General features: G+C 27.9%; 2 protein-coding genes across 2 annotated transcripts; one reads left to right on the top strand and one right to left on the bottom strand.

Moving 5' to 3' along the window:
- The first annotated feature begins 3,896 nt into the window (after positions 1-3,896).
- Positions 3,897-5,408, top strand: LOC124491690 (insulinoma-associated protein 1b-like). The gene has a single exon (XM_075733056.1). The coding sequence runs from the start codon at positions 4,372-4,374 to the stop codon at positions 5,314-5,316; it is 945 nt and encodes a 314-aa protein (XP_075589171.1). The 5' UTR covers positions 3,897-4,371; the 3' UTR covers positions 5,317-5,408.
- Positions 5,409-7,308: 1,900 nt separating this feature from the next.
- Lgr1 (Leucine-rich repeat-containing G protein-coupled receptor 1) lies at positions 7,309-25,041 on the bottom strand. The gene is made up of 18 exons (XM_075732951.1): positions 24,637-25,041; positions 16,940-17,011; positions 16,715-16,789; positions 16,469-16,549; positions 16,283-16,399; positions 16,119-16,184; positions 15,965-16,033; positions 15,823-15,894; positions 12,630-12,863; positions 12,495-12,567; positions 12,265-12,384; positions 11,860-12,129; positions 11,632-11,804; positions 10,305-10,372; positions 10,102-10,182; positions 9,637-9,974; positions 8,977-9,454; positions 7,309-8,891 (listed from the first exon to the last, which is right to left on the bottom strand). Exons 1-18 carry the CDS (start codon positions 24,912-24,914, stop codon positions 7,945-7,947), a joined length of 3,612 nt encoding a protein of 1,203 aa, XP_075589066.1. The 5' UTR covers positions 24,915-25,041; the 3' UTR covers positions 7,309-7,944.
- Between the last annotated feature and the right edge of the window lie 353 nt (positions 25,042-25,394).

Here is a 25,394-nt window from a genome sequence, read left to right as displayed (position 1 = left end):
TTTCATTATTATCATTATTAATCAACCAAAATCAATCTGAGTAAGTTTTTTTGAAAGCGTTTTTTTCATTAAAAAAATTTAATTAATTTAAAAAAATAATTCTAATCAATAAAATACAAAATTAGTGAACAAAATTCCAATAATCAACGTTTTTCCTGTTCACGTGATCTATTTATTTGGCCATTTACATTTGATTAACAAACAAACAAACAAACAAACAAAAAAATTCTGTTAAAGCAATATTCAACACGTGACATTACCATCCATTAACCCGTTCGCTACTGTATCTCTTATATTAATCATCATAATAATTATAAATTTCAATTCAGGAATCGAGTGTGAACAATCTAGTCATTTTGTATTGATCACCAAGAATTTATCGTCAATTTTAAAAAAATTTTCCTTTGACGTAATAAACAAATATTTTTCACCTTTTTTTTGCACAATAAAATACACAAAAAATTTTAATTTAAGGCACCAAAAAAAAAAAAAAAAAAAACAAAACAAAACCAACAAATTTTTTCACTAAATTCAATATCTATCTACACAAGCTAGTCATTCACACACACACACACATTAAAAATTTTTATTATTAATCAATCATGTCCACATTATCGCACGCTGCCACAAATGGCTTGAATTTATCATCAGTTTATGAACGTACAAGTGGCCATTTATCGTCACATTTATCATCGATACTTTACAATACAAATCCTAATGGTATATCATCAAAATTATTCGATTCATCAAAATCAAAATTACAGGCTAATCGAATTGACATCAATGATGGTGAAGGTGGTGATGATGATGATGCGGATGAAGAAGATGATGATGAAATCCAATTGAATGAATGTGAAAATGATTCATCAGTATCGAATCATTCATCAATAACAACAACAATAGAACATCATCCTAATAATCATTATCAATGTCCATTACCATCCTCGGCATCTGATCTGATAAAATCATTTTCAATTAAACCAATGTTTGATAATCATTGTTTTTCCAAACAACAACAAGCACCAATGGTTAAACGTCGTAATCAAACATCCGTTATTGTTTCACCAGGTAAGTTGATATGAATCAATTAAAGAAATCTGATTTAACTTGATTAAATTTATCGATTTCTCATCATTATTTCATTCAAATGTTTTTTTTAAATCGAGAAAACAGGTCATTTAAAACAAGAAAATAATTCCAATGGCGATAATCATAGTGTTAAACACAAAATTGTTGATGATATTTATAAAACAACCATACCAATGCAGAATGCAATATCGTATATGCTTGGCCAGGCAAATATTGATACCATACAACAACAACGTATTGAACAAACACAACGTGATTGTTCATTAAATGCAGCATTATGTTTTGCAAAGAATAATATTCTTGAATATTATTATAAAAGTAGTAATATTATCACTGAAGAATTAATACATTCATCATTACCAAATGTAAGTTTAAAAAAAAAAAATTTACACTTGCATTTACCCATGCCACAATCATAGGAATTTTTTCGATAAACGAATGATCACGACCAAAAAACAAAAACAAAAACAAAAACAAATATAAAATTCTTCCTGTATGAAAATCTTTCATCGATCAAAAAAAAAAAAAAAATATATCGATATTGATTGATTTTTTTTTGAGATCTATGCAATAATAATAATAGCTATATATATATAGAGAGAGAGTGAGCAAATCAATTTAGAGCTTAATTAATTTCAAAATCGTTCATGTGTGTATATTAAATCAAATCAAATCAAATCAAATCTATCACTATGGTGAATAAAAATATTATTATTTACGAATATGCTTAGGTTAATTGTTTATGTGATACATACATACATACATATTTCATAGAGATTGGACAATGGTAGCCAAAAAATGAATTAGAAAAAATTCAATAATAATTTAATTTATGAAGAAAACAGAAGAATAGAAATAAAATTACAGCACATGGTTGGTTTGGTGGGCCCGTAATAAAAAAAAATTTTATTTTATTTTTTTTTATTCATAATTTTTCACAAATGACAAATGATAATCAAAACAACGACAATATGATTATGTGAAAATGTGACATTTCTTTTGTTGTTGTTCGATCCATGAAATTTAATTTGTTTTTTTTTCTGTTCTGTTCTGTGGATTTCACGATAATAAAATAAAATATAACGAGAGCATTTCTTAACTGTGTATGGTGTGTGTGTGCCTACTCGAATTAACGAATGAAAAAATTGATTTTTTTTTTACTTTCCTTTCCTATTTTAATATTGTTTGTTTGAAGAAGAAGAAGAAGAAGAAAAAAAACAATGTTAAAATTTATTTCATTTGCATGTGTCTCTCATTTTTTTTCTGTTTTTGTTTTATTATCATCATTATTATTTGTTTTGGTTATGGATAGCGAGAGAGAGTAATAGAGAAAATTATTATGCATAATCAATAAATAAAATGAGAAAGAAAGAAATGTTTACCAGGTAAAATTCTATTATGAACGAATTGAAAAAAAGGACATAAGAATTGTGACAAGATCAATTCAGAGAGAGAGAGAGAGAGAGAGGGAGATGATTTATTTACTTATTTTTTTTTTGTTAATTGAATACATTTGAAGCCATATAAAAATTCGCTTAATATGGGATATCCAAAAATATTCAAAATGTTCGATTTTTTTTCCCATTTTACACAATTCTCTTTTTCCATTCTGTTGCCACACATCGATACCTTCGCTTTTTTTTCTTCAATCAATTTATTCTATGGAATTCTAGATTACAAATGTTAATAGGAAGAAAAAATTATAAAAAGCAAGAGTTTGTTTTGGTTGTATATAATGCGCATGAATGATGAACATTACAAGATTTATTAAGTTTTCTTTTTTTTGTTTGTTTGTTTGTTTGTTCTACTGCTTTATCGTCAATGGTAATCATCATTAAGGCCAATCAAACTATAGGTAAATCACTATATATATATATGGGCAATAAAAAGACACAATAATTTCAATCGAATTTTTTTATATTGGTCGAATTAAGTGAAAATTGTTGTTGTCGTTATCGTTTTGTATGTATTTTTTTGGCCCATAATACACTAAAATTCAAATAATTTAATTCAATTTGATGATTCAATTATGATGATAAACAAAATATACTACCCAATAGATGATGATAATGATGATGAGCAAAATTTCAAATTGCGACACACACACACACTGATTATTGGAGAGAGAAAAAACCTATTATTGTCAATTAGTAGAATTTTCATTCTTTCAATGATAATTATAATGATGATGATCATCATCATCATCAATCGAACGAATAAAAATTATTTTCTGATCAATTTTCTCTCTCTCTCTCTCTCTCTCTCTCTCTCTGTATATATATTATATATCAATAATCAATGTTGATGGCTATTTTGATTCACTTTTTTTTACCGATTTCTAATTCGACCGGATATGCTTAGAATTGTGATAACACATACCATTGTTTTGTTGTGATGGTAGTTGATGGAAATTGCGGGGGGTTTTGATGGTATGGTTGGTTGGTGTGTCGATAATTACTCTATCGGCATGATTTTATTTTCATTTGCCATTTTCTGTTTGTTTGATTGTTTGTTTGTTCTATTTCTCATTTTTTTTTCACTGATCATTGAGAATAAAAACGCATTTATTTCATTTCAATTCCATTTTCTCAATGGGAATGTACTCAATTGATGATAATTTCAGAATATTTATACAATACACACGCACATATGGCCAAATGATTTTCACATAGCGATAAAAAAAATATCCGCGACCATAGCAATAATAATAAATGAATCGAAAACAAAACAAAATGGGAATTAATCATTTTTTTTCTATTTTTTTTTATTACTGTTGCAACAACTTAGGGAACATCATTATCGTTGAAAATTAAACCAAATAACTTTGGTGATGAAGATGAGAATGTTGATCAAGAGGACGAAGAGGAGAAAGATCGAATCGCTGATGATGATGACAATTATGATGATGATGATGATGATGGACATGGTTATGGTAACCATAATAATAGTGAAGGTAATTTCAATGATGAAGCACTTGATCTACGTTGTCATAGGAAAAAAGAAGAGCCATTAAATATTAGAATACCAAATCGACAAATAAATTCAGAACAGAATTCATCATCTTTGAATGAAATTCTTTTCCGTTCAAATACGGTTATATGTTCACCATCATTATCGATTCAATCTAGTCTAGATTCTTATCATCATTATCATCAAAAGGAAAAAGAAAAATCATCGTTTTCAGAATTAAAAAAAAATCATCGATACAATCGAAAATCATCGAATGGTAAAAAACGTTTGAATGATAGTAGTAATAATGATTGTGGTAGTGGTGGCAAAAAAATGACCATCAACCACAACAACAACAACAACAACAATCATAAAAGAGTAAAAACATTGAGAAAATTTAAATTTGATGAACACAAATCTTCACCAGTTTCTGGTACATTCATATTGGATTCAGATAATGAAGAAGAATTCACTGCATTAATGCGCCAAGATTGTGCCGTAAAACGTTCAGGTGATATTGATCCAAGTCTAAATATTGTCATCATAACACCAGAAGCAAGAGCTGAGATTGCAAAAATTGATAATAAAATCGGTGATTATGTATGCGCTTTATGTAAAGAATATTATGTTGATGCATTTGCATTAGCACAACATCGTTGTTCACGTATTGTCCATATTGAATATCGTTGTCCAGAATGTGATAAAGTATTCAATTGTCCAGCAAATCTAGCATCACATAGACGATGGCATAAACCAAAATCATTATCATCATTATCATCAACGACAATAATGGTAACAAAAAATTCATTACAGATTTCCAATCATAATCATAATCACCATCATCATAAATCTAGCCCAAGGAATCAATTTGATCATTGTAAATCTAATAACGACAATGGAATGAGCGAAAAAAAATCGAAAAAAATCATGGTAAAAGCAACGACAATTTTGGACAATCCATCAATGGCAAATATTAATACAACAACAACAACAAACAAAAAAGTAATCAACAATGATGAATCATATAATTGTAATGTTTGTGGTAAAAAATTTCGTAAACAATCATATCTTCGAAAACATCAACAACAACAACAACATGGATCGATTTTGTCCGATTATGATGATGATCATTTTGGTTCATTGAAAATTAATTCAATCTTAACAACAACAAATAATAATGATGATGAAAAGAATGATAATGAAACGGAACAATCATCATCATCGTTATCAATGGATGGTATGATTAATAATAATGATGATGGTGATGAATGTAGATAATATTTTTAGATGAAACAACAACAACAATAACCAAAAGACACACCCCACACAGTTAAAATTATAATTACAATCTGTTGAATCTATTATCGATATTGTCCATCTCCATTTGATTATTATTATTATTAATTATAAATTCTTAATTGACTTAATTATATTAATTTGTTAATAATAATCTAATCTGATCTGATGATTTGAAATAAATGAATCGATTTCTTGAAAAATTTTCTCATCAATTATTGTCGTATTAAAAATAAACAAAAATGGAATGAACAAAAAACAATCATTAAATGGTGATGGTGAAAACAAAACCAACATTTATCATTCATTCATTCATTCATTCATTCATCAATATTCACAATGGCCATATTTCACAATTTTTTTTTCTTTTCATTGCTTATTGAACTAGAATTATTGAAAATCAAACACAAACAAGCACACACACACACACACACACACACACACAAAGAGAAAGATTAAAATTCAATACAATCGTTGACCATAGAATAGAAAATAGGTCTAGATATATATCATTTAATAATTTCATTCAATGAACTCAATTTAGATTAAGATATCTTTATAAGAATATATATATGTGTGTTTATATCGTACTTTATCATCAATTTGAATCATAAAAATCAACTGGCAACTACTTGAAAACATTACTATTATTATATTTAGCCACAAATGTCATGAACGAACGAATCAAAAATTCATGTTGAATAAATATTTACTCACACACACACACACACACACTGATAATGATCGAAAAAGTTCAGTTAGTTTTGTTTTTCGTTCATTTAATTAGCCTTTTTTTCTGTTTCTTTCAATATCATCATCATAATAATAATAATAAATTGGTTAACCATCGAGTATGTTTGCGTGTTATATAATCATCTGATATGGCCATCGAATCAAGTTACAAGTTACCGCCAATAACAAACGAAATTAAATTGAAAATCATTGATGATAAATAATCATTTTGGCCACGTGCTGCCATCTATTTCGGTTTGAATTTAATTATTTTTTTTCCAACCGTTCAGTGACTTGATTGCATTTGCAAACAAAACAAAAAATTACCTTTTTTTCGATTACTTTGAAAACTTGATTGAAAAACACCCATTAAAAATGAATTTTCAACCAAAAAAAATAAAAAATAAAATAAAATAAAAAATAAATAAAATGAAAATCAAAGAAAATATGGAAAAAAAATTAAATTTCTTGTGTTTGCTCTTTGTGTTTCTTGGTTTGTTTTTCGTTTTTGTTTTTTTTTTTTTTTTTTACTAACCCCCATTCCATCCCTTCATTTATCAATTCATTATTATTCGGTGTACAATTATTTATATTTGACAATCAACAAAAAAAAACACACACAATATTCCTTGTTATCAGAATTCAAACAATAATTCTATCCTATATGTCAATATAAGAATTGTGTGTGTGTGTGTGTGTGTGTATTAATGTGCGAATACGTTTTATCATTATATATTTGACAGGCCAAACATACGCATACACACAAAACCAAAATGTTAATCAAAAAAAAAAAAAAAACAAACAAACGCAAAATCGCAGTTTCTTCTTCCGTCTATTCCCCACTCTATCATTGACCATTGAATTTATCACATGATTCCAAAAAAAAGTCAATAACAACAACAAAAAGTGTTTCTAATCAAATTCAAGAACCAAGGAAACACACACACACACACACATTATTATAATCGATACTGCGTTTTTATTTCAATTTTCATTTCTTCTTTTTTTTTAATTTTCTTTATTCTTCAAAACAGATGGTAACTGTAAGTAGGATAATGATGGCAATGATGATAAAAAAAATTAATTTTTTTTTAAATAATCCACAAGCACATTAACATTATCTTTTATTCTTTATTATTATTGTATTACAGATATATTAACACAGTTATGACGATGATGATGAAATTTAATGACAATTATAAGGTACACATTATTGAAGAAAAAAAAAATACTGAATTCAAATTTGTGAAAAGGAGAGAGAGAGAGAGATCTTATTTATTAGAAATGGAATATATTCAGGTTTTCTTTGAACTATTCGATGATGATCCATGTGATACACGTGCACCGCTACTTAATTCTTCAACAACAGCAACCGCTTCTTGTATAGTAGTTGTTTCCTGTAATGCTTGCCGTAATATTTCACGTTGTTCTTCCATTGGTAATGGATTACATGGTTCTTCATTATTATTAATATTTACATTATTATTCTCTGAATGATAATCATTGTTCGATTGTTGTGAATGATGATTTAATGGTTTACGATATTGTGAATGACATGTATAACAACGATGATGATGACAATGTTGATTATTATTACGATTTCTTTGTTGTTGATTACGATGTAATGAATTTGTTGATGAATATGGTGAACAAGATTCAGATGATTCATTATCCGGTAATGCACAAGTTGAACTTTCATTCGATTTTGTTGATATTGTTGCCATTTGTTGTCGTATGAAATGTTTAGATATTGATAGACGATGTAAAAAGTTTGTAATAATACTATTTCGTTTCAATTTTGTTTGTTTACCCATTGTTGATTGTATAATCAATCCACCATTATGATGATGATGATGATCATGGCGATGATCATTATCTTTATGTCGTGTAAATAATACCCTTCCATTCATCATCATTTCTGAACAAGCCATATGATGATGATGTCCGACAATGATGATCATCATTATTGCGTACAAAATGTACCCTTTCACAAGATTGTGATGAATTTAGATCATTTGAACTCTGTTGTTGTTGTTGTTGTTGATTATCTGATAAATATTTCATTTCAATCATATTCTTTTTATTCACCATTATTCGTCCACAAGAACATTCTTTTTCATTATTATGATTACTATCATTCGAATCATTTCGTATGGATCCATCTAGATGGCGTTTTGTATCGCTATAAGAATTCGATAACGATTGATCACATTGTTGTTGATTATTATGTTTATTATTATATCGATGACGACAATGTTGTTGATAATGATGACAACGTTTATGTTTTCGATGTTTATCATCAATTGATGAAGTAATAATCGATTTATTATTATTATTATTACCACTATTACTGTTATTATTATTCTTATCACTATGGAATTCTTGTGCAATGATTTGATGAAGGCTTCCGCATAATTTAACATTTCCTTGTTGTTGTTGTTGTTGTTGTTGCTGTTGTTGTTGTTGTTGTTGTATTACATTGGTTGTTGTTGTTGTTGTTGCTGTTACCACTGTTGCTGTTATACGTTGTTGTCTTTCATTGTCATCATTATTATTACAACATTGATTGTCATTTCTAATAATAGGAATATCGGTTTCTGAGCAACCACATACAATACCATTTCCATGATTATTATGTTGATGATGATCACTTTGCATATTAACCATTGAACAATGATAATTGATTATACAATGACATTGTGAACATTGATTTACTACTGATTGATCACCACTATTATGATATTGTACACAGAAATTATTATGCTGTTGCTGTATACGACATTGTTTTCGATGTTTTGAATCTGAATCAATACAAGATGATGATCCTGTGTGGTTGTTGTTGTTGTTGTTATGAAAGACAAAAAAAAATAAAGATAAGTATCGAATTGAAAGATATGAATGAATAAATACCGGGAATAGATTTGATGACACATTGATTATTAGATTTATGTAATAAATCACTGGTATTTGGCATTGAATCCGGATGACGTATATGTCGATGATGATGATGATGATGATGATGGTGATGATAATGGTGATTATTATTATTATTATTATTATTAATATTATTCCTTGGTTTATATCGTAATGCTTTATTTTTGAATAAACCATATCTTGAAACAAGTATGAAAAAATCTCTTCGATATTGTTTAGTAAATATAACATATAAAAATGGATTGGCACATGAATTCAATGGATAAATGGTAACCAATAAAATTTTCGATTTAGTCACATCGATTAATGGATAACCGGCAATAGCTGTTAGACCGAAAAATGCTATCGGTGCCCAACAAGCAAAATCGGTGAATACTAATAACGCCATTCGTTTGGCAATAGTCATATCGTTCATTGTAGCACGAGTTTTTTGGCTTATAATTGAGAAATACATCTGATTATCATCATCATCATTATTATTATTATTATTATTATTGTAATTATAATCATAATTTATTCATTAATTTGCGATGATAATGATGATGATGATGATGAAAGATAAAAATAAAATAAAATAAATCAATATTTAATGATAAAATGGAAAAAAAATAGTAATGAATGTCATTTGAAACTTACTTTTGAATAGCATGCACAAATAATAATAAATGCCAATTGATTAATGGCCAACAATAATACTAGATATATGATATCGCCAATAGTACGATGTTCCATTGGTAGACAAATACTTGTTTTTGAATATGAACTAATACCAAACAATGGTAATGATGCCAACAATATAACAATAAACCATCCGGCAATCATTACTTTTACGGCTAAATTAAGTTTTAGCCGACGATTCAATTGTATAGCATATGTAATGGCAAATAAACGTTCCAATGTTATCACAGTTAATGTGAAAATGGATAATAATTGTGCGAATACGGTGATAAAGCCGGCTATTTTACAACCGATTCCTATTTAGAGACCAAATAGACAACAAAAATGGTGAGATGATTGCCATTCCAATGAAAACATTATCGATTTGCAAAAAAAAAAAAATTGTTTCAAAAAAAAAAAACGAAAATTCAACTACAAACTAACCATGTTGCCAGTCGATTGCATAGTTGAAATAAACCCCTTGGGTACGTAAATCAACAACGGCAATAATGAATAAATAAACGCCTGATGGTGAAAAAAAAACGAAAAACAATGGTAATTTTTTTGAAAATAGAATATAATGAAATTAAATTGAATTTCCAAGGAAAAAAAATTTGACAAAATTGAAAACAACAACAACAACATACCCATCATCAGATCTGCAATCGATAGATTGATCATCAGGAATTTGCTTACATTGAATGTAAATCGCGAACTAATCGGTTTTGATGTGGAAAAACAAAAAATTAAATTTAAATAATTTAGTAAAATTCGTCAGAAAGCAAAAACTTTTTGGTTATTATTTTTCGTTATTAAATATAAATTACAAAGGATTTTCTGCCTTTCATTCATTCATTCATGTTTGTTTGTTTGTTTGTTTATTCTCGTTGCAAAACAAAATGAGATTTCAATCACATTGAATATTTACCATCGAAAAAGAATAATGTTTGTATATTATTAGTGGTAAAACACTGATAATCCTATCATCATAAATTGATGATGATGATGTGAAACACATTACCATGGTAATCACTGAATGTCGTTATTGACAGAGACAAAACCGGAGACGAGGGAAATGATGATGATGATGACAAAATGTCTTTTTTTGTTTGTTGTTTATTTATCTATGGACATGGAACATGAAAAAAAACAAACGAAATTTGATTTCTACAAAATTGTAACCGGATATTATCACCCAAAACAGCAAGAGAAAAAAAAATCAAGTTCCTTGTTCGAAAACAAATGTCCGATTAGGGCACGAATAATAACGACAAGAAAAAAAAATTGAGAAATAATAACTTAAAAGGTTCAAAGTTTTTTTTTTTTGCTTGTCGTGCCATATTTTCATGATTAATATGATTTGATGCAATAGAAACAAAAATCATCGATAATGATCAATCCGTGTGCTGTGTGTGTGTGTATGTATGGCAACGACGACAAAACAAAAAAAAGCATAAGAAAAGCATTACAGTGAAGCTAACATTCAATTATAGCAAAAGAAGAAACGTGAATTGCATTGAGAATTTATTTTTCATTTTTCATTTTCATTTTTTGTTTCTGCAAACGAAACAATAGAAAAAAAACGATTGTCATAATCATCATCATCATCATCACCTAAATGAAATAAATTTTTTCATTTTTTTTCCTCGAGTCAAACAAAAAAAAAAATGTTGAAATTGACAGAACAATTTCCATTCATCCGGTTTTGTTGTTGTTGTTGATGAATGAATGAATTTGTTTTCGCTCTCTAGAGTATATATCATTCTTATTTCTCTAAGAAGAATCTCATATCTATAAAGTTTTTTTTAAACTTTTTCATTATTATTATTAAACATATATATAGTTCTCACTAGTAATTTTTTGTTTTTTTGTTTTGTTTTGATCAAAATACAATTTGAAATTGAATTTTGACCATCACAAACACACAGAAACAAATAAATTAACAAAATTGATGAACAAAAAACAAAAATTTACCTCATAAGAACAACAATGACGGCAACATTACCGGAAACGGCAGCAAATGCAACCAACCATACAACAAAACGTAAATAATTTTTTCCCATCACATCTTCACATGGATTAAAGGCATCAGGTGTTGGATAACAACGTACGATTGGCATACGATTTTTAATGCTACCACAGAATTCCTGTAGAATAAAAATTCCAAAATAATCATTGGCAAGAAAAAAACGAAATTCAAACCTGTTTTGATTTGATTGATAAATGTGGTATGCCAAATTCACCGGGTAGATCATTATTTTTCAATTTTGATTCTTTATTTTCTTCTTGTTTTTGTTGTTGTTGTGTATTATGATTGAATTTATAAAGATTTTCATTGAAAAATGTACCAGCCGAAATATTGACCACCAAATCTTTGATTTTATTTTCAAATATTTCAAATGGTCTCAGTATTTGGCTACTAGTATTATCATCACTATTAATAATTGGATGTTTATTAGAATAGACCATAACCTTTAATTGAAAGTGAGAAAAGGAGATTATATTTTCATATAAAAATAAATTGGAATTGAATGAAAAATAACAAGCGTCGATAATTAATGATTATTTTTTTGGAGAAAAAAAAATGAACCAATATTTTTTACTTACACCATAAACAGGCATATTATCATGGTCACCATTGCTGCCATCATCATCATCATCATCATCAATGCTGACATTTTTTCTAATTCGAACTAATGGCATTTTTGACTGTGATGATTTTTTTGTCTATATATATAGAAAATCAAGAAATGAACAAATGACAAAAAATAAAATCAACTCATTCATAGTATATATATCATTGATAAAGAGCAAAAAAAAAAAACATTCAAGTTTACCAAAATATCAATGTCATGTGAGTTTATTTGGTTGTCATCGTTGTTGTTGTTGTTTTTCTTTCCAAAACAATATCTATACGTTTAAAAAAAAATCAACAATCAACAATGGTATTTGTGTATGTGGACAAAACATACTTATCTGTATTGAATAGATTTTTAATACGTTCATATTCAATTGGATCATGATTAGCTGGAAATTGAAATGCACAACAATGATATGGATAGGTAAGATGTGCTTCTTTCATTGATTCAAAATGATAAATAAATGGTATCTCTTTCAATGTGAATGTATCGATTATACGTAATATTTCGAGTGATGTGGACAGGCCATTTGTAGGTAATTTTGTGATGCTTGTTTCTGATAGATCACTAAATATAAAATCACAAAAAAAATGAAGAGAGAGAGAGAGAAAAAAAACAGGTCATTTCAAAATTAGATTAGACATTTGCACTGGAAAAAAAAACAACGACAACAACAAAATTATGATCAAAATTGATTATGACAGCCAAGGAAACAAATTTTTTTCTTCTTGTCCATCTTACACACACACACACACACACAAAAATATCTGTAAATGTCAATTATGTCCGATTTTCACCACTACAAAAAAAAATTTAATTAAAACAAAGTATATTCCAATAAGAAAAAAAAAGAATTTAACAAACACCATCCGGCTCGCCCACTTACAATCCGATTCAAACGATGTGCAATAAAGACTTTGTTGTTGTCAAGATGAAAAATATTAGAAAAAAAAACCAGAAAAAAAACATAAATCGGATTTAAACAACAAAATTCTGTAATCTGTAATAATATTCACTTTCAGGATCAAATGTACTTTATTTTTTTTTTGCAGTTGTTTTCGATGTTTTAAATTACAAATGTCAAAACAAGTGCTTGTTGTTGTTGTTGTTGTTGTTGTTGTTGCTATAGCATATTTTTACTGCAAAAAAAAATGATTTGTGAGAAACTTTTTTCAGTGTTTAAAATTTTTCCCCAAAAATATTCTACTACTATTATTATCAATGATAAAAGCTGAAAAAAAGAATTGATTACGATGATGATGATGATGATTAATATATGGTTTGATAACACCATGACAAAGTCATATGATAATTTTGTGTGTATATTAATTTCATTTGCATATTTGCAATTTTGTGCAATGAAACCAGAAAAAGATCAGAAAATCTGGTTGGTTAACCAAACATAAATAGAATAGAATAGAATAAATAATAAAGAAAAATAAAAATTCAATAATGAAGACAAGAGATAAGTTCAGCCTGTGTGTGTGTGTGTGTTTATCTTTGTTTGTTTGTTTTTTGGGTGGATAAGAAAATAATTAATCGATTTTCGATGGAGAAAAACGAAAAAAAAGAGAGAAAATTTTGCAATAAACAGAAGAAAAACAACAACAACAAAAAAATTTCCGAAAAGTCTCTTTTTTTTCATCAAGATTATTTGGATTCTCGTTATTTTTCATTTTATTCATCCATTTATCTTATCTTATCTTATCATATGGCCATTGTAATAATCAAAAATAGCAAATTTTGAAATAACAATTTATTCAGAACCAGAAATAGAAAACAATCATTTTGGAATCTAAATGTGTAAAGGAAACAACAACAACAACAACAAAAAAAATGCCAAATAATACTACCGATTGATGAATGTGATTCTGTGGAGAAAATAAAGTCAAATCCATCGAAACAATGAAAAAAAAATCCAATAACAATTTCCTCTAAATACGCGATAATAGTGTGTTGAATTGAAAAAAAACCGTGCACACACACAGACAGTGGTTGCCAAACATTTTCAAAACAAAATTCGGTAAACCTCAACGAGTAATGTGTATAATGGACTGGGCATTTGAAAAAAATGACCACCATCACCACCATCGTCAAAAAAAATGGTTGAAAATCACTTAAAAAAAACACTATACGAGAATATTTGAAAAATGAAAATGAACAAAAAAAAATCAGTAATGGTGTGTAATATACTAAAGTTTGCTGATCGCGGTTGAATAAATGTATCACGCAACCAAAGCAAACTATTCACATACAAAAAAAAACATATCAATTTTGTGCTGATGAATGATAAAATGGGAAAAAAAAGTTTTTCCTTTTCATTGCCATACATAGACAAAAAATTCAGAACTAAATTTTTTTTTCTTCTTTTTCTTCTCATCATCACTCATTCACTTACTCACTAACTCATTCAAACATTCATAATGTTCATTCATGTTTTGAAACATGATTTTCACTTTATGGGATGTTTTTTTTCTGATGAAATGTTTTTTTTTTCTGCTTCTTGAATCATCACAACTTGACAAATGGATAAAATTCATTTATTCATTCAGCATTAACAGTGGTTTTATTTGTAGGCGGGAGGGGGGAGTTGGGATTTTCGTTTTATTCGTTTTGACCTCTCTCATTATTGATGCAGTGTAGAAAATCTTTTTGTTTTTAATTTCTTCTTTCTGCAAATCTTCAATCTTGTTGTTGTTGTTGTTGATGGTATTAATCGATCGAAACATGACTTACACACAAACATCACATAATCAAACGATCTCAAAAGACCGAAAAAAAAAAACAAAATCTAGGAAAAGAACATTATATTGGATCAAGTAATCGATATTTCCCACACACACACACACACACACTAATGTGTTTCATCATCATCATCCATTGTCTTTATCGAACGAAAGGATTTCTTCTTCTGTGCTTTTTTTTATTTTTTGGCCATTCATTTTCAAGTTTGATTTCTTTGTTGACATCAAAAAAAAAAAAAAAAAAACGAAAAGAGAAGAAACAAATGCATGATGGCTGACTAAACACAACTGCACACAATACACCAACATCATCATCACCACTAATCTTGGAATAAATTTTTTTTTCCGGATCTTATTCATTGTTTTCTAACGACGAGAGGCAAACAACAACAACAAAAAAAATCTTATTATTATTTCTCATTTTTCTTTTGTGTTTGGTTTTGTTTTTGATCTATTTTCATTAATTTTCTTTTTTTTCTGGATCCAAAAAAAAAAATCAAGTCCAGATGATGTTGATGATGATGATGCAATTTATGCAGTATGATTGCACTAAGACGGTATTAGCAAATGTTTTTTTTGTCGTTCTTTTGTTTATGAAAAATCAATGGAAAAGAAAAAAATAAATAGGATTTGTATAATCATAGTTGGATGTCGTTTGTTGTAATTGTGTGTGTGTGTGTGTATGAATGGCTTACATTTAATGAAATGACGCAAATTTAAATTTAAATTCAATGGACAAAGAATGAAAAAAATGTGTGATTATAAAAAAAAACATCACTTACAGTTCACGAAGATAAAGACCAGCGAATGCAAATTCTTCCAGATGGACAAGATTTTTATTTCCTTTAAGGCTTCTGAAACAAATAAACAAATCACACATCAGTTAGTCAGTACAATATTTAAAAAAAATAAACAGAATCTTACAATTTTTCAATTTTAGATCCATAAAATGCATGATTACTGATGAATTCAATTTGATTATATTCAATATTACTAAATGATTGATATTACACGTGTAGTGAACAAAATAAATTAATTAATATGATCGATAAACAACAACAACAACAAAAATACTTACAGGCTTTCAGCATTGACCATAATGGAACGTTTGGTTATATTACGTATACGGCTATTGTCAAAATCACTAGAAAATGATGATAATAAATTATGATTCCATTAAAATGAATTAGAAAAAAAAATTTTGTTTGTTTGTTTTTTTTTGCCAATAACAATGATAATTACATAGTCGAAATGATTTGATCAACATTTTGCTGCTGCTGCTGTTGTTGTTGTTGTTGTTGTTGTTGTAGTTGTAGTTTAATCATCGGTATACGTTCAAGACCTGAATGTGTTATCTTCCTACAGTGGGTAAAAAAAAATGAAAATGAAAATGAAAATAATTTATTTATATACACATCCATCACTTACAAATGCATCAATTTATTCATTGAACTACTGGTGAATACACCATCAACAATAGATTGAAGTTTTGGTGCTATTTTTATATATCTTTTTTTTTGTTTGCCAATAAATATAGAAATGAAATGGGAAATAGGAAAAAAAATCAATTAGTGAAATATATATCAACAATATATATCGAATAATGGATGAATATTGTGAATTGCATGTTGTTTCTTTTTTAGCGAAAAAAATACAGCTGAAATTTATACTTACATTGACATTAAATGTGGTAATTGTGAAAATGCCCCCGGTTCTATTGAATAAAGTTGATGCATGGCTTCCATATATCTATATATCGCACACACAGACACACAAAATATAAAGTAAAGTAAAGTCCATAAAGATTTTGTTTTTTGTTTACATTTTTTTTTTCTTTTCATATTGAAAACACGACATAGTTTTTTTTCATTCTTAAACCATCAACAAATAATAACTTACATTTCAGTTAGATTATGATATAGCTGCAGGATATTTTTTCGCAATACTTGTATGCCAATCCGTTTTAAATGACTGTGTTTTGAGATGTTGTAAACAACAAATACCGGGTAAAAATTGTACAGAATATTTATAAAATAAAGAAAAAAAAAAATGAAAAATGTCGAAACATTAGAACGAATTTTAGTCTAATATAATTCAAGTCCAATTTTTTTTCCTGTTTGAAAACAAGTAACAAGAGGAGGAAATCTCTGTCTTGAAGATGTCAAATTGAACAAAAGATTTTTAAAAAAATACCAGATATCCATTCAATTCTCGGTATATTACATATATTATAATTATTTTTATTATCTCTGAAGCAGCACCATGTTCAACAGTTGGGTAAAATATCCATTGTCAACAGACAATTGCTTGTTCAATTGCAAAAAAAAAAAAAAATTTTCTGCTTGAAAAACAGAACAAAGAAATAGATATATGAGAGATCAATGTTATTCAAAAAAAAAGGCAACTACAGAGACGCCAATTGAATTTCGAACCATCATCATTATCGATAATGATGATGAAGCAGATGATTTCTAATTTTGTGTTGACACACAGTTTTTGACGAATCATGAAAAATTTAACCAATATCGTCAGTGATTACAACATAAAATTGCGTGTATGTGTGTGTTTGAGCATCATCTCAAACGTCAACAACACATCTATTGGTGTAATGTTGTTTCTTGGTTATATCGTGTTAAAACTTCAAAATCTTTATATATAATCTATATATCTATTGTATTTTTCATTTTTATTTGCCCTTACAAAAAAAATACGGAATAGCGGCTTTTTTTTTGCTTAAAAAGTTCATTTCAATTCAATATTAATTATTTATATATAAATGCCGAATATGTTCCGTTTCATTCTCTTTTCATTTTTTTTTTTTTGGAATCAGAATCGATTTTTTTTCTCGTCTAAGTTGTTTTGTGTGAGACAAGATTAAGAAAGCAAAAAAAAAAACAACGATTCAATCATGTTTGATATATGATGATGATGAATTATTCATTCACATTCAGTTTTTGTTCAATTTTATTTATTTTTTCATATAATAAGAAAAAAACCTATTTGCCTGTGTTTATACTGGAGGGTTCTGCTGCTGCTTCTGCTGTTATTAGTGATGTGTCTTGAAATGTAAATGTCATGTCATTGCATTATTCCAACGGTAGTGATAATGATATGACGGTGGTAGTGGTTTTTTTTTCTCTGATGATAACAATCTTAATGTCAATTTATATTATTATTGTATCAATGAAGAGAATCAAGTAGATCTTTTTGACCAAAAAAATGTATAATAATAATCATAATCAAACAATGGGCACAATATTGATCCTTTAATGGATGTATTATTTTTTGCTGTTGATGAAATGTTGATGAAAAATTATTATTATTATTATTGTTCTGTGATTTTTGTTGCCGACGACTTTTTTCATTCTGGATTTTTTGTTGCTGCCAATAAATCATGGTTTTTCGGCGTCCATTTTGTTGTTGTTGTTGTTGTTGTTGTGGTGGTGGATGGTGATGATGATTATGATCTGGATTTTCTCCACAACAACAATAATAATAATTCTTTAATCTATTAGCTGCTAAAAGTAAAATTTTTATACGTTGCCTATTACATGTTTGAAATAATAAACGTAATTCATAATAAACATTGGCTGTTTGTATACGATCTAATAATGTTAATAAACAATATAACCAATGTCCAATGTTTGAATGTTGTTGTTGTTGTTGTTCATTATGATTATTATCATCATCATTACGATTAATCCATCGTCTTAATAAACGTAAAACTTTAATAATTTCCATTTGATCTAATTCAGCTAAGAATGTAATCTGTGGCCAATGTCCATTTGTATAGGCATCCATATTATTTTCATGTTGTTGTTGTTGGTGGTGGTGGTTGCGTTGAATAATTGAAGAATCCAAATAATCACCATTATCAATGTTCATTGTTGTTGTTGACCATAGAATATTTTCAATAAATTCAATTTGTTTCAAATCCATATCGATTATTGTTTGTTGTTGTTGCTGTTGTTGTCCATTATTGTTCATGAAATGATGAAAATCACTAATACCACCAACATAGCAGTCATCTTCATCTTCATCATCGTCATCGTCATCATTACCGCTACTAGTACTGTTATCACCATTGTTACCACAATTATAACCAAAACAATATTGTAGCCACCATTGTTTTGTACGTATTGCTTTGGCAATATTAAAATTATTATTATCATTATGGTGATGATGATGATGATGATGATGATTATTATTATCATCATGGATATTATTAGTATTAATATTAATACAATTTTCTTGAATCTGTTCACGATAACATTGAATAAATTTACGTGCATAGCGAAAATTGTATAAAATTTTTCGTATCAATTTATTACATGTCCATATATTATTATTTCCATTATTACTAATATTCAAAACTTTTGTTACCAATTCTACATCTAAATCTGGTGGCTGTGGTTCTGGTTCTGGTTCCGAATCTTGTAATGGAAATTTAATGTTGTTGTTGTTGTTGTTGTTGTTCATTTGTTCATTATTTATTAACATTATTGTCGATGGTTGTTGTCGATTTGATTTCAATGTTGTTGTTGTTGTTTTTGTTTTTGTTTTAGTTGCAGAAACAACAGTGTTATTATTATAATCATCATCATCATCATCATAATCATGATATTGTGATGCTTCAAATCGTACTTGTTTAAGATAAGATCGACTAAAAATAGTTTGATCAGATTGTCCATAATAATCATCATTATCATCAACTGGTAATAATTGTTTCATTAGTACAATTTGTCCACCATTATTATTATTATTAGCATCGTCACCATTAAAAAGGACATTATTATTATGCGATGATTCATCATCATGATCACCACCACCACCACCACCACCATCATAATCATCATATTCATAATAATCATAAAACATTGTAACAGGCAAAACAAAATCAAAAAAAAAAATGTTAGCCTTTTTAAATGGACAAATTTTCATTTTCTTAAGTGCAACAACAACGAACGAAACACAAAATTCGATAAATTCATAAAAATGACAATAATTCAATTATTATTACTGTACTGTGGAAAGCGAAAAAAAAAAAATGTTTCCGAAGAAAGAAATAACATTTCACACTTTTACTTATCATGCATGGTGTAATATAATGTATCTTAAAATTGTCGAATGTCAAATACACACACACACACACACACACACATATCTATTCAATCAACACGTTCATTATGGTTTTATTTATTATTATTATAAACATGTCATCATAATATCATTTATGGCCCATATAAATAATGAAAGTAGAAAAAAAATAAGAATTTATTGAAAAAAAAAAACAATATCAGGGACGACCACCAACAACATTCATTATGTGACAACAGGAAAATTGAATAAATAAAATCATCATCATCATCTGTTGGAATGTGTACGCACTTCGAACTTAAATAAATCTGATGATGATGATCCCATTGATCACGCAATTACAAGAAATCGAAATACATACATGTATATGGTGGATGGATGGGGTGTGGTGGTATAATAGCCGAATGCACAACGACCAAAGACAAAAAAAAATTTATCAATTTTTCTATATATATTCGATATATTTCATTTTTCACATTTTTTTCCGTTCGTCATCTGCGTGGCTAAATTCATTATGTGTGTAGCGGCAACAAAATCAATGATTATTATGAAAATTGAATTGAATTGATTTTTTTTTGTTTTGTCCAAATGCTGTTAAATCCCAGCAATGACAAGCACACACACACACACACACCAACCATATCTGTGAATCAATTTTTTTTTGTTCAAAATTAAATTTAAAATCAAAATCCGATGCTAGACTTGAATTTAAATGGCCAACACAACATGTGTGTGTGTGTGTGGTCATATAAAAAATTTTATCATCAACAACAGCGTTAGATGAATTATTTCCTACACACGTTATCTCCGCTGTCGCGTTGGACATCTGTCCGAAGACAAACGTTTCTGTATGTCAAAACTATGAATCGTACTCATACAACAACAACAATAACAACAAAAATCTGTAAATGAAGCAAAAAAAAATAATCCTAATAAATGAGTGAGAATGAACAGTATTTCAAGAAGAAAAAAAATTTTGTTTACAAACCTACTTTCTGTTGTTTTTTGCTATTGTTGTTCACATCATCATCATCATCATTGTACACACACACACACACACACATATATAGATCTCAAAACAAAAAAAAACCACACAAATAAATAAAGAAAACAATGTAAATGTTCCAATCCAAGAATTTTGGAACACACACACACAAAAAAAAAATTAATTTAATCATGATGTTTACCTAAAGAGCGAGAAAAAGCACACACACACACAAACAAAAAAAAACAAAACAAAAACAAATGGAAAATATAGTATCCAAAATGAATCGACAGGCAGTATGAATGTGATGTGGTGGTGGTGGTGGTGGTGGGAAAAAAAACAATAACCATCGATCTGTAATCAACCAATAGATTCAATATTGTGAAATTTGTAAATTCATTGAAATTCTAAAATTCATTGATTGTAATAGTTTTTTTTTCTTACCGATTGCTGTCTACAAATATCTCAACGATACGGATATGAAATGCACAGCATTTTAAAACAACGAAAAACATGTGTTTAAAATTTCCATAGACAAAACATGAACAATATACATGTATATATACATTCAACCACAAAGTGGACATATAATTCATTAATTTCTTCTATTTTTTTTCTTCATTACCATGAAGGCCATGATGTCAAAAAAAAAGAGTGGGAAAAAAATGAAGAATTTTGTAAAAAAAAAAACATGAAATGATTAACTGCCTGTGTATTTGTGGTTTAAATGGTCCACATTGGTTGACATGTACAAACATCGTTTTCAAAGTTTACAATGTTGTAGCCACAAAGAGAAAAAACATGTTATAAATTGAACAACAACAACATCAATAGAACATTATCAGTTTTTAGCCTCTTCTCACCCTCCCCTCCCCCAAAAAAAAAGAATCTTGCTGAAAACAGCATAAACATATCATCATCAGACAAGAAAAATTAATAGAAAAAAAGAACAAAAAAAATTGTTTCATGTTGTCGTTGTTGTTGTCATCATCATCATAATACTGAAAAACCAAGAAAATGGAAACAAAATGTTCCAGATGATAATGGTTTAAACGACCATAGAATAGAAAAAAAAACGCACAAAAATCAATTATAGTGTTAAGTGTGAGTTTACACATTGGTTTGTTGTTCAACAACAACAACAACAACAGCCATCATCATCATCATCATCATCGCCGCTGTTACCACTGGAACCAGATCAAAAAAAAAATAGCAATCACGATTTCAATTTTATCGTTAGTTTTATCTCTTAGTATATAAGAAATGGTAAATGACAACAACAACAACAAAAAAAATCCAAGACATGAAAATAGAAAAACAAATTCAATTGGTTGGAAAACAACTATGACGATGAAAACACTTGAAAAAAATGGGATTCAAAAATACAACAACAACAACAACAACAAAAAAGATAATTTTTCAAAATTTTTTCTACATCCATGAATCTGAACATCATGAACATCCACAAGATTCTACCAGTTCATTTTGGCTATTTTTGAGTTTATTTATTTTTTTTTTTACTTGTACAATCAAATGATAATCAAAGATGAATCAATCACCATGATTTTTCTTCCAAACGATTTATTTCATTTTTTCCCCCCATTGACTGTTTATAATCATTTTCAAGTGTGTGTTAAAATGAATGATTTTGATTTCAAAAAAAATAGTGGACACACAAAAAAAATTCTATTTTTATCTTTTTTTTTTATATTACAAAACTACAAAACCGTAATGAATAAGACCACAATTTCAGAATAAACCATTTAAATAATAGAGCTTGTAATCAATCTATAATCAATCAATTACGTACACATTGAATGGGCAAAAAAAAAATATATTGAATTGAATCAAACGAAACTATGCATTTTCTTAGCAATTTTGAAATCATCAGAGAATGGCACACACACACACACACACTGATATTTATGCATTCACATCATTCATTCAAATATATGAATCGAATTAATAATAAAAGAAAATTATACAATGAGGTAAAATTGATTGATTCATCAGAAAAGAATTTAGTGGAACAAATAGATGTGAGACTAGAGAACCAGAAAAAAACAAAAAGAGAAAGCGGAATTTTTTTTTTTTGACAATTCCCAACAGGGACAATGATGATGAGATTGTGTCTCGTCTAAGACAAAGGCAGAGAGTACTTTTTTTTCATTTTTTTTTTTTGCCTACGTATGTAATCAGGTTATTATTATTAATGAAAATGGTGAAAAAAAAGGTAGTCAATTCGGGTATTGGATGACAAACTAAACGATCACCGATCATCATTTTGGAAGTTGTTGTTGTGTTTCAAAACAAAATATTCATATTTTTACGTAAATTTGATGAATAATAATAATGATAATGATTTTTTTTTTCAATATCCAAAGAAAAAAGATTTGGTTCCGGTACAACTAAATTATGTTGAATATCAATTGATATTAAACCGGAAACTTTTTTCACAAAAAAAATGAAGAAAATAAAGAAAATTATCATTATTTGATTGGCAAGTAATTTATTTAATGTGTGTAATCAGCATTAAAATCGAGAAAAAAATTTGTTTACATCAATTTGTTATGCATGTATGTATGTGTGGATGGATGTCACAAACAACATGGATTTAATTAAAACTAATGTTTTTTTCTTTCTTTCGTTTGCTTTTCATCTTGAGCTACATTAAAAATTGATACCATACATACAATCCGTAACAAACTTCAAAGTATGAATACCAAAATCTTTCCCTCTCTCTCTCTCTCTCTTGGAGTATGTTTGTGTGTGAATATTTGTGTGGGCATCAGTTTATCAAACATCGAAGGACACACACACACACACATAATTCCGATAAAGGTCATTTATTTGATTTCACATTAAAAATATGGCAATATTTTCATACATTCTTGGATTCTATTTGGTCTGTTTGTGTGAATCAGAAATAAATGAATGAAGAAAATTCTAAGAAATTCTGATCACCAGAATATAATCGAATATTAAAGTTTCGAAATATTTGAGAAAGGCAAAAAAAAAGTTGACAAATCAAAGACAACAATCTCTATTTCTCTTGCTCTTGTTGTTTTTTTTTCGTGCTCTTTCCATGAATATAGTAATCCATTTAGGAATTTTCATCTAAAATTTGTTTTCATTTTCATTTTCATCACTGTGTGATATTAAGATTTTTTTTTTTATTATTCAAGCGAAACCCAAAAAAAAACGAGAAAAAAAAGAAAACAAAACAACAACAGATTTAATCATTGAAAACTGTTGTTGGAAACTATTTTTTTTTAAATTTATGCATTGAATAAATGTGAAACATGCGAATCCTTTTATGGTTTAATTCCTATTTTTTTTTCATTTCAATAATAATAAGAAAGAAATGAAGAAGAAAAAAAAAGAATTCCTTTGAGAGATATTTTTTTTTCATCGAAACAAAAATTTCCTTCGTTAGAGTTGAATTGATTGGAATTGAAATAGAAAATAGAAATGCAATCTGCATGACATCAAATCAAAGTTGCTTTTTACTTACATTTTTTGTACAGAATGAGAAAAATTCTTTGGAATTTCCGTTACAGTTTCACCAAAACATTTACAAAATATTGGCAGTTCATGCCGATGTTGTTGTCGTTGTTGTTGTTGTTGTTGTTGTTGTTGTTGTCGGTGATGGTTTTGTGGTAAAGAAATTTCATTATTATGTTGTTGAATAGAATTATTATCACTATCATGATTGTTAGTATAATAAGGATGATCACAATAACAACCGAAAAAATCTAAATTATTATGCGTAGATGCTTGTTGTTGCATCATCAATTGATAATTATCGATCGTGGGCAATTTTTCTGGATCGCCAACAATAAGTATACGATCTATTTTCGGTACTTTTGTCAAATAATCCAGATCAAATAATAGATTTTGATCTAAAAAATTTTCGACGAACGATTGATTCCCATCATCATCATCATCATCATCATGATTATCAATTGTAATATGATTAGTAGTATGATTTAAATTCTTAAATTCTTGATTCTCATAATTACCATCAATCATTTCATCATAATCTTCTTCATTGAAAACATCATAACCATCATCAATATCACTATCGATATCATCATTAATGTCGATTTCATTATTATTATTTGAATAATGAAAATTACCAAAACCAAGTTTCGGTTTTCTTACATATAGTGGTTTTTTTGTTGATGATGATGTGATCAATTTGGATATATTTTGACCATCATCAAATAGGACCGACAATTTTTCATTATTATTGAACGATGTAAATTGATT

This window comes from Dermatophagoides farinae, chromosome 1 (assembly GCF_024713945.1).
Source record: "Dermatophagoides farinae isolate YC_2012a chromosome 1, ASM2471394v1, whole genome shotgun sequence".
NCBI lineage: Eukaryota > Metazoa > Arthropoda > Arachnida > Sarcoptiformes > Pyroglyphidae > Dermatophagoides > Dermatophagoides farinae.
Note: the sequence above shows the minus strand (reverse complement) of the source record. Positions and strands in the feature narration are given on the sequence as shown.